The sequence below is a fragment of the Pongo abelii genome, chromosome 8 (genome assembly GCF_028885655.2).
Source record: "Pongo abelii isolate AG06213 chromosome 8, NHGRI_mPonAbe1-v2.0_pri, whole genome shotgun sequence".
Lineage (NCBI taxonomy): Eukaryota > Metazoa > Chordata > Mammalia > Primates > Hominidae > Pongo > Pongo abelii.
In genome coordinates, this window is record NC_071993.2 from 96,244,286 (window position 1) to 96,260,608 (window position 16,323).

At 39.3% G+C, this 16,323-nt stretch overlaps 1 protein-coding gene across 1 annotated transcript in view; it reads right to left on the minus strand.

Annotated features, from left to right (window-relative positions):
- Positions 1-16,323, minus strand: part of SLC16A12 (solute carrier family 16 member 12) — a 122,474-nt gene that overhangs the window by 28,950 nt on the left and 77,201 nt on the right. Inside the window, exon 2 of the mRNA XM_054522616.2 lies at positions 1,920-2,165. Coding sequence (XP_054378591.1) covers positions 1,920-2,119 — 200 coding nt within the window. The 5' untranslated portion in view covers positions 2,120-2,165. The remainder of the gene's footprint in view (positions 1-1,919; positions 2,166-16,323) is intronic.

Below are 16,323 nucleotides of genomic sequence, written 5' to 3' on the forward strand. Positions count from 1 at the left end.
GGCTCATGCCTATAATCCCAGATTTTGGGAGGCTGAGGCGGGTGGATCACCTGAGGTCAAGAATTCGAGACCAGCCTGACCAACATGGTGAAACCCCGTCTCTACTAAAAATACAAAAATTAGCCAGGCGTAATTTTTGTATCCCAGTACAAAATTTTGTATCCCTGTAATCCTAGCTACTCCAGAGGCTGAGGCCAGAGAATCGCTTGAATCTGGGAGGCGGAGGGTACAGTGAGTGGAGATCGCACCATTGCACTCCAGCCTGGGCAACAGAGGGAAACACTGTCTCAAAAAAAAAAAAAAAAAAAATCACACTTCATAGTATTTCTGGTTCTAGGTCAGGGAGGAATCACCACACTGTCTTCCACAATGGTTGGACTAATTTACATTCCCACCAACAGTGTAAAATCACTCAGCATCAATTATATTATTTTGAACAAATCTGTAGTTTATTGTGACACACAACCAACCAACCCTTACTGTAGCAAAGATAAACATCTTATTGTATCCTGCATTGTATCTTTGTTATGGGAGGGACATTGATGCCTGTATTGATGATGCCATCAAATAATTAGTCCAAATTACTTTCTTGTAAGGGTCTGCTGCCAGAGGAGAGAAATAAAGATTTCTATTTGAATGAAAGCACCTGTAGAGGAAAGAGCTAACATATGTAGATTTCAAATGCATATTTGCTCCAAATATAAGTGAGATGGATGAGTCCTAATGTACACGCATCTAACTTAGGCATATTCAACACTGACTTTGGAGAAAAGTAAGAGGGAGAAGAGAGCAGGCAAGAATGAGAGAATCCCTGTATCTATATTTGTGCTCTCCTTCAACCTAGAAGTCATCACCACAACAGCCAAAATGCAAAATAAAGCAAAATAATTTAAATTATAGGTTTTAAGCTTCCAGGGGCTTAATGAGCCCTAGGGAGCCAAGGAATTTTCCAGGATTATTTTGGCCTTGCAAGTTTTATCCTTTCTGGGATGAATATAGACCCTAACCTTGTGTAAGATTAACTCTGTGTGATTCATTCACACATCCAGTGTAAACTTCATAATCATACTCTTGTCACCTGGTACCCCTTTCCCTCATCCCTAGACTTAAAGCCACATCACACCATTATGATTATGATCTCTTGCCATCAGTTTGCCCATAGTGTTTTTCTTGATTTATGAATTATAGATCACACATCCTATTAGCTTTGTAAAACTTTAATGAATAAGATCTATCTTAATTTAGATTTATCATTAAGATGACAGAGTTAAAAATTCTGGAGAAACACCTTGTAGAAATGATCTTATCCTCCCCTGGAGCTATGCCAGCTTAAGCTAACTTACCTTCTCAGGTGTGCATTTACCAATCCTTTAAAATCCCCAGAAAAGTGATTTCATTATGAAAATACTGTAGGACATTTCCCATGCTATTTCACAAGTGATGAGTTTTAAGTATTTCATATTACTGAAGAGTGGAAGATGAAGAGTGAAAAGAAATAGATGTTACATCCTTCCACATCTTCTGGAGCTGCTTATGAAAATGAATGGCTGGAATAGTCACAGCATTGGCCTACAAATGTCCTAAGACTCCAGGTTTAAATATCAGATATGATAGAAAAGACCACTATCTGGGACTCATAAGTGTCAGAGAATCACATACTTTGCAAAGTAAACGATACCTGTGCAGTAAACGGAAATACACACACACCACATGAAAAGACCACTATCTGGGACTCATAAGTTCAGAGAATCACATACTTTGCAAAGGAAATGATACCTGAAGAGTCAACGGAAATACACACACACCACATGCACACACACATATCTTCACAATGATGGGTTCAGAAACAGAATGAAGCAGATTTAAAAGAAAAGACAGGCCAGGTCATCTTAATAAATCAAGAAGAAAATCCTACCTACCTTGTGACTGCCCGAGTGCAGATGGTAACAAGGAAACAGCCAGCCACAATCATCCAGCCCCAGCCTCCATCTGGAGGGGAGGTAGACCGAGCTCTATTTACTTTTGCCATGGTTTTTCTTTTTTCTTCTTTTCCAGGTTGCTCCAACAGCCAAGTTATGATCTTGGAAGAGTTTGCTGTCCAGTGACTTCCTGTTGGCATTCAAGGTTGGCATAGAACGCTACCTGGCACATGGGTTACTCGCCATCTAAAACCAAAAATCAGGACATATTTATATCTTATTGCTATGTCCAAAGGTTGATTTTTCTTCACTTGTAAAACATGATTATTACTTTCCTATTAAATATGAGTATTTGTAACTATGAATACTAGACTGGGGCAGACTATTTGTTGTCCTTGGTACATGCTTTCTTTTTTAAAAATATAATAGAACCTCTCAAATTGTAGTCAAATGCATGTCTACTCTATTTGATACCATTTTTCCCTAGCCTCTCTTGAAGGTAGTTGTGGCAATAAAGTGTAGTCTCCATGAAAGGGATGTGAGCAGAAGTCATGTGTGCCACTTCTGGTTCATCAACTCAAAGGCAAAGGTACTTTTCGAGGACTTCCAGCACCCTCTTCCAACAGACTGGAAGATGGATGTGGCCATGAAACCACTTCAACCACACAGACCAGGACATCAGTCCAGGGACTGGCAGAGCTATGAGACAGAAGAAGCCTGGGTCCCCAGATGACTCTGGGGAGACTTGCCCTCCTACTCTGGACTCTGCACGTCTCTACACTGTTACACAAAAGATAAATAAGCTTCCATTTTATTTGTGTCTCTGTATTTTGGAGTCTCTCTGTTACAACAGCTTATAACATAGCCTAATTATTATACGGAATTAGTCTGACAGCAACTTCTTAGCATTTTTAAAAATGCTATAATTTTTTAAGTGTGTAATTGAAGTAAGAATAGAATGACAAATAAATGAGACAAAGTAGAGAGCCCAGAAGCTAGTATATAATATTTAATACAATCCAAATAAGGTAAAAAAAGATCAGTGAAGAAAAAAAGTATTATTCACCACATTCTGTTCAACTCTCCATTTAGCTGTTGACCTTCCAGATAAATCAATAAACATAAAAAAATAAAGAAGTAGTTAAAAACCTAAGTGAAAATATAGGCAAATATTTATCTGTTCTCTAGATAGGAAAACTCCCTGAGATGTAAAGTAATAAAACAAACCAAGATAAAAAAATTTTATTAATTTGTCTAAATTAAAATTTATCATTTCTGTATTAAAACACGTAATTAATAAACAAAACCAAAAGTAAGCCACAGGCTTGGGGAAAAACATTAGCAATACATACTTCAAAGAAGTAATATCTGCATTCATTCATTCATTCAACTGTAAATATTCATTGAATCCCTAACATGTGTCAGGCACCGTTTTAGGGCACTAAGGATTCAGTAGTGGTCACAATACACAAAGCTCCCTGTGGTGGGCAGGCTCTAAGGTACCCCTATGGTCCTGACTCTGGTTGTTCATATCTTTACGTAATCCCTTCCCTTGAGCATGGGAGGGACCTGTGACTTGCTTCTACCCAACAGAATATGGCACCTGTGACGGAACCTGACTCTCGTAATTATGTCATGTTATATATGGCTCAGGCCTGCTAGCCACTCTCACTCTCCCACTGTCCTTGAAGAAGCAAACTGCCATGCTGCACACCTAGGAGAAAGCCATTTGGCAGGGAACCATGGGCAGCCTGTAGATGCCGAGGGCAGCCTCCAACAGACAGCAAGAAACATGAAGATCTCAGGGTCTTTTGTTTTTTGCTTTTTCGCAAACATCCCAAGTGAGCCTGGAAGCAGATTTTCCCCTAAATTGAGCCTCCAGTTAAGGACAGTCTCACTGACACCCTGACTGCAGCTTTGTGATACCCTTAGCCAAGGACCCAGCTAAGCTATTTCTGGATTCTGGCCCCACAGAAACTGTGAGATAAGGTGCTTCTTAAGGCATTCCATGGCTTGTCAAACAGGCTTCTTAATTACAGTCAGGGACGAATTTTTTGAGAGGAAAAATAAGAGTTTCAACATCTACTTTTGCTACAGAATTGAGCAAATTACCCAGTTGCTTTTATAATTTTATCGTGATCACTGGATGAAATAGTAACATTAATTAAATGAAATGTCATTTCAACTATGACAATGTGTGGATTATTTGATGAACAAAGACTATGTACCACCTGGTAAATTATGGGCAAAACAAATTGTCTAATAAAAAACATTTACTTTAAGACCACAACTTTCTCAAGAAAATGGCTCACAACAGAAATTTGTAAGTGTGCATCTTTGAAGCCACTGGAACAAATTGGTGGCTTGTGACTTCAGAGAGTGCATACAGAGCAGGGGTAGTGAGGCCAAGGCAACAAGAATGATTCCCACATACATCACTTAGGTTTGCTCCTTTTGAAGCCTCAGGTCTTCATCTTCATGCTGTTAACCATCCTGTGACTTTGGGGAGACTGACAAAGGTGATTACGTGGACAACTGAAATTATAAATCTATGAAAAGTATTGGGAGACCAATACTGGCATAAATACTAAACCTATTGATAAAGAAAAAAATAAAAGTTATTACTGGAAATGATAATATTCCTAAACACTGGCCTGGGGATTGAGTAATAGCCAAAATACTGGTGTTGGGGCTAAGTGAAAATAACAGTGATATAGAGCTGCTATTTACAAAGCACTTGCCGTAGGCCAAGCTGCTAGCAAGCATCACTACAGATAGCATCTCATTTAATCCTTACAAGATTAAAGATATCTTTAGATAATGAAGCAGCAGAAATGGGCTATGAACCTTGATCTGATTGCAAGGCCAGTCTTCCTAACCAATGCCCTGCACTGCTTCTACTACATTTCCTTATTCCTTGGTATAAATTCATAAACATTTTTGTCTAATTATACACATAATTCTTGCTGATGACACACCAGTAGGATGATGTGAATTGCAGCCTGACATAGCTATAAATGCAGTTCTTTAAATGGTGCCATTGGTATTTCCCTGAAACATTCTTGTAGGTCACTGACTTGACCAGCTGTGAAATTTCAGAGCAAAACCAACCCTCTAAAGGTGTCTTTAACACTCTGGAGCTTCAGAATAAGTTTTTCCAAAATATAACTTTGTGCCATGAATACGTAGCTTTAACAGTCATCTACTTTCTTCCCCAAAATGAAACGCTCAAGGAAAAACTCTTATTTTAAAAGATCTACCATACCTTATTTTTGCTTTCACACACAGCCTGCTGGAGAAGACAGAGCTGGTAGTCCATCCCTTCCTCTATTCCATCATAACCCTGGCTTTGTTAGGATTCAACTCTATCTGCTCTCTCCAGTGGCCATCTGGGCCCAGTCCCTTGGTTTAGGGAATGGGTTTGGATTGGTCTCCTGTTCCCATGTCAGTGAGTGGTGAGGCACAGAACGGGAAGTATCTAGCCAATGAGCTATGGAGAGAAGTCCTCTGGGAAACATTTCCCTGTTCTTAAGAAAAGACATGAGGAAGAAACAAGCCCCTCTTCTTCCTGTAGATTCTGGATGTGATACTTGGATCTATAGCAGCCACCTCTTAACCATGAAGGAAGCTAGTTTGAGGACAAAGTTAACGAGCCAAGACCCAGATGGAAGATCTAGGTTCTGACTCTGCATCTTAAGAGTTATATGAATTCAAGTAAATTACTTTATGTCTCTGAGCCTCAGTTTACTGATCCGTAAAATGGAGGTAATAATTTTACTTTCACAAAATGTTGTACATATCAAAGTGAGAAAAAACATAAGGAATATCTGGCACAAAAATGTATATATTATTTGCCATGTGATTTAACCTCTTTTCATTTGTTCATCACTCATTAATTCAACAGATATTTATTGAGTGTCCAATATGCACTAGAAACTATTCTAGGAGCTGGGCTATGAGCATTGCAGAAAAGAGACAATAGCCCTGCTTTCATGAGGCTCACATCCTAGTGGGACAGGCACACTTCACGAACTGTTGAACAATAACTTCTAAGCCTCAGCTTCCTTGTTTGTACAAAAAATTACCTTCTGCCTATTTCACAGAATCATAGTTATAGTCAAATGAGAGCACCCACAAACCGGCAGCAACGAGCAAATCAAGCTTCAGGACACTTTTATTACCCCTACAGTGTTTTGTAAACGTTCACATTAGTTGGCACTTGTAAATATCAGATACTATCCAAATTTCCAAATTCTTCTGAAAAATTGCAAGCTCTAAAAAGATGCTGGGCTGCATTCCCTTGTGGCAGCCATAAGATGGAGCCAAGCAGCAGTGTCCCCTTTCAGACAAGTCCTGCACTTCCGCTTTACCCTATCCCTGACACCCTGTCCTGCACACATTTGTGTGCAGTTCCTGTGTGCTTCACCTGCCAGGCCCCTGGGGCAGTAAGATTTTCAACTTCTGCCCATACTGTGCTAACATAAATCAAAGCTTTTTAAACAGCCACGTGAGTCATGTTTATGGTACGTTTTATGCCTAGCACCCTCTCTTTCTCTCAATTCCAATAGAACCAGCATTCAAGAGTCTACCTACACCTGTGATAAACACACACAATGGAATAACTCACCAATTGGACACAATTAACTGCCAAGTGTTATGATGTGATACAACCAGTTGTACCAGTAAAAAAAGGCACAACTTAGAAACTCCTGCCTTGGTATAGTCCTAGCTTCTTCTTAGGCTTTTCCATTTAAATAATCCCCAAGGTTAAGTTGTTTTCCAGTGTAAGACTATAAATCCACCTACCCATAAACATCTGGTATAAGGACCATCCTTAGTTAGTGCCGCCCTATGCTATGAAAGAATACTGAAACAGCCAGAGCTGTGCAACAGCCGTTTTAAAAAGCAACATAATGTAATGGATCATGAATTAGAAAGGTATCCACATTCTTTCAATAGCGATTCTATTTCTGGGAGGTTATCCTAAGAAAACAATGTAAGAGAAGCCACTATGGGCAAAAAATAATAGCTGCATTAACAATAATATATAAAACAGAAACAACCTAAATGTTTAACAACCAGGAAGTGTTTGGAGAATTATGACATGTTCAACAAATAGAAGAGTATGCAATTCATTACAATTATAAACAGGAAGATAATATTGTTATATGGAAAACTATTATGATGCAATATTAAAGCCAAAAAAAGACCCTCATATACTTTGTGAGGGAAGCTATGTAAAGCTTATGTAAAAGTTGTATGCTTGTAATTGTCACAAAAAGTAGGAAGAATATGTAAAAAGGAATATAATTGAGCTGCTATGATTAAGTTATTATTCATTTCCAAAACTGTGTTAAATATCATTTTACATGTAATTTTCTTAAATAGAGATTTCAGGTCTCTTCCTTCGGTGAGCACAAAAGTCTCTTTTGTATGGTTTTTCAAGGACTAAAAATAACTATCATTTATTGATATGGCACATTGAAAATGAGGTGATTATTCAGTAGAGGACACACTGTAGGCCACAAGCCCCTGGCAAAATAAAATGTTCTGTTTCTTTACAAAAATATTAAGCATCATTAATTTTGACTTTGCTGCTGCTAAACTCACGATTCCCTTTTCATTTGTTTTAGGTGAGCATCCTCTGTTTGGCATTTCCACATGTAATAAGTTAAGAACTGATTTGAGACGATAGCCCAAAAATGCAATTGTATAAATCCAAATAAAAAATTTAAAGAATCATCCCAAGATGGCTGTGGTGATAGCACGATGAACAAAGTTCTGTTGTAAGTCACAGAGTCAACCTGGGTAAAACCACAGGACAAGGAACATCCTCATGGGACACCAGGGTGGGGAGAAAGAGCCTCTCTGCAAGCATTTGTATGCAATACTATTAGTAACAATTTCTCATGAATAAGCGCACTCGATCCTCACCATCCTCAGAGATAAATGCTATCTTTCTCTCTTTCTCAATGGTGAAACTGAAGCTCAGAGAAGTGAAAGGACTACCCTGACAACACTGCATGTGAGCGTAAATGGAGGCAAGTAGCTTTGGCTGACTTTGGATGATGCACTTGTCCATCTTCTCTGAGATTTCAAAATTGTTATTGGCGTTTCTGTCAACAAGATGTCCAAGCAATGCTAACGCTTAAGTACCATTCATGTGAGTGACCACGACAAAAGGAAGGGGGGAGAAGCCGACAAGGTTATCACAAGGGTATATGGCTGTTCACAAAACAACGCATGTGAGTTTCTTTCAAAACAGGTCATTTAATAGATTTATACATATTCAGAAGAAATGTGCAGGTTAGACATGGCAAACCTTGTTTCCTGGAGACTTTGAAGCAGTCTGCAATTCTCCCACAACATTAACCTGAGCATTCTTGTAAATAATTAACCCACCTGACAATAGACAAATATAATGGGCAGGACTTTTATTAAGTTAATAGTATTGCAGCTGGGCACAGTGGCTCACACCTGTGATCCCAGCACTTTGGGAGGCCAAGGTGGGAGGATCACTTGAGGTCAGGAGTTTGAGACCAGCCTGGCCAACATGGTGAAACCCCATTTCTATAAAAAATACAAAAATTAGCTGAGTGTAGTGGTGCATGCCATAATCCCAGCTATTTGGGGGGCTGAGGCATGAGACTCACTTGAACCCAGAAGACAGAGGTTGCAGTGAGCTGAGATCACGCCACTGAACCCCAGCCTAAAACTATAAGCAAAGGAAGCATTTACCATCTTACAACTCTTCATTTTACTAATCAGCCTCCAATTCATATTATTTTGACATCAATGACTGATGAATTCTACTCATCAAATGGAACAGTATTCTGCATCCCATTCTAGCTTCAGAAAAATTTTCTGAGATGAAAGAATTACTACATGATGACGTTCTTCTAAGATTACTGTTTACAGTGTAAGTTGGGATATATTCTCAATCTCACTTTATCCTCTTTACTTTAAAAAAAAATCATTTGCAAAAAATTCTTGTTAACATTCAGTAACCTTGCAGTAAAGCACTTCATTTGTGGGGCAACTCTTTTATGTTGCCCACAGTAAAGTTTTCTGAAGATATTTCTTTTATCACTGGAAAACCTACAAATTTCTTATAGTCAGAAAGCAACTAGAACAAAGGGAAGAGTATTCCTAGAACCACTTGTTTTGGGAGGCCCCCAACATTGGCTTTCCCTTGTTCTTTCCTTCCTTTGACTCCGTCTATTTCCTTCACCTTTAGCTGTACTCGTACCTTATAAATTTGTCTGTAGCCAGAAAAGAGATAGAGTGTGACGGAAAAATACCAAGGTGGGCATTTGGACTGAGTCCCAGTGACCCTGTATGAATCACTTCCTTTCTGCTGCTATTTCCTCATAATAAAATCAGGATGTTGAATTACTGATATCCGTCTTCTGAACCAGATGACTACTAACTACATCTTCCCTAATATGTAAGTTAACTGGTACAGGTAAGCACTCTCAGTAAACTCTAATTAACTTTACTCTTTGTTTACTTAATAACTCTTTCAAGGTAGAGACAATTCCTCTTTGTCATTGCTTAAGAGTCATGAAATTTGCCAGTCTCCTTTTTTTAGGCATTTCTAAAATATTCCTATACTACAGGTAATATTTTTTTAAAAATCTTGTGATGTATTGCCCCTGGTAAGCCAGGTTCCTTTAAATGTTCCCTTATGTCATTAAGACTAAGTCAAGAAGCCTGTTGCTGTAGGGAATGAGACATAAGCTCCATACAGAATAAATGCATCCCCAGGCAAGGAATCATGGGATTGTGTTATAGGGGACATTCCCACTACACAGAAAGGGAAAGTAGAAGCCTACCCTGAGAGGAAAGGGAAACGGATTTTAAAGGAAGGGTGATGAGCTGCCCAGGTTTCTTAGGGACTATGTTTCCCACTCGCTAAGTCTTGACCAACGACAGGTATGTGGTATGGTGAAGAGACAGTTTCCCTTTAACCTAGGTAGCTCAGAGGGAAGTGCCAATAAGGAGGCCTGTGCTATGTATCCCATGTATAACTATGGGAAGACACAACTTCACTGGTCCCCTCTGTCTAAGTAGAGAGAAACAGAGTGCCCACTGACTGTCCTTCACCTCCTAGGTGGCACAGAAGTGATGGGGGGATTCTCCCATGTCCTCAATGGAGACATGGAAGATAGGTGAGATGAGAGCCAGGGCCATGGCGAAGGGAAGAGGGAGTCCATGGCAAATGTGCTGAGCCAAATGGAAATCACAGTTGACCCTTAAGAACTACAACAAGAAAGGTGGGGAATTCCTCCAGGCCCTGGCCATATGGAGAATACAAACCATAAGTTCCCAGCAGCAAAGTACACAATGAGGACAGAAGCCATCACCTAGAGAGCACCAAGATGAGTTTCACTTTCTATGCACATTCAGTAGGCCAGCAGGATGCCCAGTAACCAATACTAGGAAAACCTCTGCATGGGCCAGTGAGAACTTAGAAAACAACCAGAGGGCCTGTATGCTAACCACCTCCCCCACCACTACCACAAGGACACATGAGCTCTCGCCTAGACCAGACACACTCATGAAGAAGGAGGAATAAACACAAGAGAGGAGAGAAACAACCCTATTAATCAGAGTAACCTCAGATTTGGCTGAATCATATCCAAAGAAAGCTGATCTTAGATGAAAAATACTACATTTGCAAAGACTGTTAAACATTTTTAAATTGAGGTATAACTTACATACAATAAAGCATGCCCATTTTAAGCCTACATTTCAGAGTTTTGACAAATGTATCACTCATGTAATTACAGCCACCACAATCAAGACAAAGAACATTTTTATCATCCCAAAACATGCCCTCATGCTCCCTTGCAGTCAATCTTCACCAACCCTGGCACCAGAATACCACTGATTTGCTTTCTGTCAATATAGATTAGTTGTCAATATAGATTGCTTTCTGTCAAGATAGAATTCTGTCAAGAATTTCATAAAATAGAATCAAACAATATGGATTATTTTGCTTCTGGCCCCTTTCACTCAAGATAATGTTTTGAAATCATTCAGTTTGTTGTGTGTATCTGCAGTTGATTCTTTTTATTGTTGAATATTAGTATGTGTTATGGATATACTACAATGAGTTTATTCATTCATTTGTTGATAATTGTTACAGTTGTTTCCAGTTTTACATTATGAATAAAACTTCTATGAACATGAGTGTACAAGTCTTTCTGTGGTCATATGTTTTCATTCTCTTGAGTAAACCCCTAGGAAAGAAATTGCTCAATCATAGGGTAAATGTATATTTTAACTTTAGAAGGAGGTGCCAAACTTGTTTTTAAAGGTGGTCGTGTGATATTTCCCGTACTAAATTAGAGTTCCAATTGCTTCACAACTTCGGCAATACTTGGTATTTATGGTGTGATTAATTTCAGTCATTCTAGTGATATCAGATGGTATCTCATTGTAGTTTTAATTTGTACTTCCCCAATGACTAATTATATTAACCAGTTTTCATATAATTATTAACTATTCATATATCTTTTTTGTGAGGTGTCTATTCAAGTATTATGCCTATATTTTACTAGGTGGTCTGTCTTTTATTATTGGGATACAGGTATACTTTATATATTCTAGATACAAGTTATTTGTGGATATATGTGTTAGAAATATTTTCTCCCACTCTGTGGCTTACCTATTCATTAATTAGTGGTGTATTTTGAAGAGCAGAAGCCATTAATTTTGATGAATTGAAATTTATTATTTTTTCTTTTGTAGTTGATTGCATTTCTCTATATTAGTGAGTAATTAGAAATTAAAAAGTTTTAAATACCACTCCACAGTAGCTTCAAAAAATATGAAATGCCAAGAAATAGATCCAACACAACATGTGCATTATTTTTACATTAAAACTACAAAACAGCACTAAGAAAAATTTACAAAGGCCTAAAAAAGAGAGAAAGAGAGATATCCTGTTCATAGATTGGAAGACTTGGAAGATGTCATATCTACTCAAGTTAGTTGATAGTTTCAGTGAAATCCCAAACAAAATTCCAGCAGCATTATTTCTTTCTTTTTTCTTTCTTCTCTTTTCTTTCTTTCTTTTTTTTTTTTTTTTTTTTTTGAGATGGAGTCTTGCTCTGTTACCCAGGCTGGAGTGCAGTGGGGTGATCTCGGCTCACTGTAACCTCCACCTCCTAGGTTCAAGCGATTCTCCTGCCTCAGCCTCTTGAGTAGCTGGGAATCCAGGTGCCTACAACCACGTCCGGCTAATTTTTATATTTTTAATAGAGATGGGATTTCACCATGTTGGCCAGGCTGGTCTCGAACTCCTGACCTCAAGGGATCCACCTGCCTTGGCCTCCCAGAGTGCTAGGATTACAGGTGTGAGCCACTGTGCCTGGCCGGTATTTTTTCTTTTAAATTTTTTTCTTTTTTATTATTTTCTTGGGACAGGGTCTCACTCTGTCACCTGGGCCAGAGTGCAGTGGCGCTACCACGGCTCACTGCAGGTCTGACCTCCTGGGCTCAAGTGATTCTCCCACCTCGGCCTCCCAAATAGCTGGGACTACAGGCACATACCACCACACCTAACCAATTTTTGTATTTTTTGTAGAGATGACGTTTCACTATGTTTCTTAGGCTGGTCTCAAACTTTTGGGCTCAAGTGATTCTCCTGCCTTGGCCTCCCAAAGTGCTGGGATTACAGGCATAAGTCACTACACCTGGCCTCAGCAGTCTTTTTTTTTTTTTAATAGAAACTGACAAGCTGATTCTAAAATTTATATGGAACTGCAAATGACCTAGAAAAGCCAAAATATTTTTAAAAGAAAGAACAAAGGTTGAAGACTTACACTAACTGATTTCAAGACTTGTTCTAAAACCAGAGTAATCAAAACAGTGTGATATTGGCACATTATATTAGTGGAACAGAATAGAGAGTTCAGATACAGACCTACACATTTATTCATATGGGGAAAAATGAATCTTGACTCTTATTGTCACTCCATATACCAAACCTATAGATATAAGATGTAAATGTAAAAGAAAACTATACAACTTATGGAAGAAAACAGAGTGGAAAAAGTCTTTATAACTTGGGAATAGGCAAAGGTTTTTTAGAGAGGACAAAAGCAGCAAAATAAACTCCCCACTCTTGCCTTCATTTAAAATGGAGACTTATGAAGAAGTTTAAATTTATTATAGCAACAAACAAGTTGTAATTTTTTTCATGTCTATATTGTTTTACGAGTAAGTTTCAACCCTACCGCAACTCACTAGAGAAGATTTCTAAATGAACTCTACTATTACCTCTGCAGTGGGGAGGTACTCTTTTAGGGTACCTTTGTAACCCTTAATGTGTCGCATTTGAAGCTCTTTGATCTACACACTCACTCCTGTCTCTGTAGAGAAGCAAGAGGGAAACACACAAGTAATATTTCTAATCATGGAAACTCAGTGTCCTCAGGCATAATCTGTTTGCCTGAGGATTGGCTGGTCCTTGAAGTCCTCAGCAGAAGCCACGTTCAGCCCACAAATATGACCATCTCCTTAGCCAAATATCAGCCTCACTCCTAGCCCATCACTACCACACCCACCTATCCTATAATACTATAAATTTCTTTCAACTCACTGAAAAACTCAGGCTTTATATCTTTTCACATGCTATTCCTTTTACCTTCAAATTCCTTTCTTCCACACTTCCCCACCTGACTTACCTATCACTCCTGATTCCACTGCTTCTATGCCTTAAAACAGGCATCTCCCTCTTCCAGGTTTTTGGAGATTTCTGTGCACGCCTTTCCTGGCATTTATCAAATACATTCTTGTTATCTATTTACCTGTCTCTCTGTCTCCCACTAGACTGTTTAACTCCCAGAGCAAGTCACCTTTGTATCTTCCCCCAATTCCCCTCACCTTACCCAAACCCAAACAAAATACATGCATGCACACACACGCACCCAAACACACTGCCTGGTTCAGAATAAGAGCTTACTCAATGCCTAATAAATGAATGAAATAAGTTCTGCCTTCAACAGGGAGAACCCCCTCAAGTCATAAGAAATAAAAGTGTAAATAACTGTTGCTAGTTTTTAAATGGCCATTCAGCTGAAAGAAACACGGAAAGCACTTTATCTTCATCAGAGAGGTCTAATCTTCACAAAGCAAGAAAATCAACCATTATAACTAGAAAACGAAGAGTATTTAACACAACCAGCTTCTCTCTAAACAGTGCACACCAGAGTGTGGCATTCATGTCACGGAGGTACCAGCCAGCACTCAGAGCTCAAGTGTCTGACTCTTGGAACGCAGAATAAGCCACAAAGTAGTAACAGTAACAATGATTATTACTATTCAGGGGCACTGAATCCACCAGGCTCTGAATTCACTGCTACATATATGTTATTCCATGTTATCTTCATCTTGACCCTGTGAGGTAGGTATTATAATCTCCATTTTACAGACAAAATAAGGAATGTTCTATCCAAGATTCTACCTCAGGTCTGATTTCAAAGCTTGTGCTCTTATTCACTGCAAACCATTGCCTCTCCCTGGCCTTTAAGCTGCGTCTTGGTAGAAGCCATAACTGTCATGTTGGATGTTGTGTCCCCAGCAACTAAACAGTGCCTGAAATGTGTTTGCTAAATGTTGTTGCTAAATGTGAGCCTCTTGCGGATATTCAGAAAACGATAGATTGGCTCCCTATCACTTCACATTTTATTACTCCCTCTTAACAAGAATTAAATGTCTGCCTCTACCCCACCCCAGTTAACATCCTGGCCTATGGCTAGGAAACAGAGAGGAAACCATGTGTATTAAAGGGCAATTTTCCAAGTATGAGAGAATTCCAACATTTTTTTCTGCACAGCCTTTACAGCAGTGTAGCAAAGGGTTCCAGCTGGTAGCCTTACAGACTTCTATCCTAGGGGCAAACTCGAGTTCCAAAGGGACTGAACGTGGGATGGAAGTTAAGAAACCCCTCTCTCTCTGCTTAGGCTTGCACAGTCTCTGGCCCAAGCACCCAATTGTTTTCATCCACTTAGAGCCTCTGGATCCTGGAGATGCCTTCAACTGTAAATTGATTTATTTATTTTTATTGTTTACTGACATTACACATGTGCCATGAGACAATACATATATAATGTTCTAGGTTAAGAGAGACTAAGACTGCTTTTTTTGATGTGCTTATTTTTCCTTTCTGCTTCTCTCTGCTTAGTCCTCAAACAGATCCTGGTAACGGGAGTAAATAATTACTGACTTCAACCAGAAATTTTTGGATGTTTGTCAGAGACCTTTGGGCACTAAACTGAAACACTGACCTTTGCTAAAGAAACTGCCAAAGCCTCTACATTGTGTGTGATGCTTTGAGGACAGGAACACTTTACATAAGACTTAGAATAAACAGCAGAGTGATTTATATGGTATTTGGTCTACAGAAAGGAAGAAAAAGGTACAACTCGTGATTCACATACGAGGCAGACAGTAGAAAGCAAAAATTCTTTCCCACCCTTTCAGCTCCTAATCCACAGAGCCACTGATTCTAGGCAACATCAGAAAAATGCTTACTTCTGAGTTGTTGAATGTGCAATTCATAACCAGGAGCTTGCCCCCAACTACATTTTCTGCAGTAATAGGGTTCTGGTATAAAGTTGGGTGTAGTGTCTGGCATAAAGTTGGGTGTAGTGTCTGGCATAAAGTCGGTGCTCAATACTTGTGTAGTTCCATGAATAAATTTTTGTGTCTAACTCAGTGCCTTGTAGAACTCTTTTATTCTAATTTTGTACTCTTACAGAGTATGGCATTATTAAGTCAGATTATATCGGAGGCATCTTGGCTGTAAAGAAGAACCTGGGAGTTTGGGATGCATTTCACAGAGTCTTTTTGTTCGTCATCAGAGAGCCTATTATTGAGATCAGTGCTGCTCTCCATACCACAGTATTCCTTCACTCTGTAATCACTGCCATCCGCCATGCTGTTGAAATGGGAGGGGCAATGAGTCCATTATTTCAGTCAGCTAGAAATTAACCCCTCATGTCATGGAGTACTATGGAGAACTGGTGTTTGTAAGAGTGCAGGCAGAAGAGCATAGTTCTGCACTCAGGTGTGAGATTCCCTAAGAGCAGGGACCCTGGAGGCTCCCACTCCCCACTGTATCTCCAGTGCCTAGGATCATGCCTGAGCGATAACAGGGACTCAATAAGCAGTTAGAGAACAAACTTCCCAGTTCTCTAGTTCAGGATAATTTCTCAAATTACATGGGGAAATGGTACACGGAGCTTGAGGAATGGGAACAAGAAACCCTTTCTTTGATCTTTTTATCCACCATAACCAGCCTTCCCAGTACTGGGGTCATAGAACCCTAACTGAATACATCTCACTGGGCACACAGGGGCATGCCTAGGCCCTGACCCCAGACCAGGCCAAA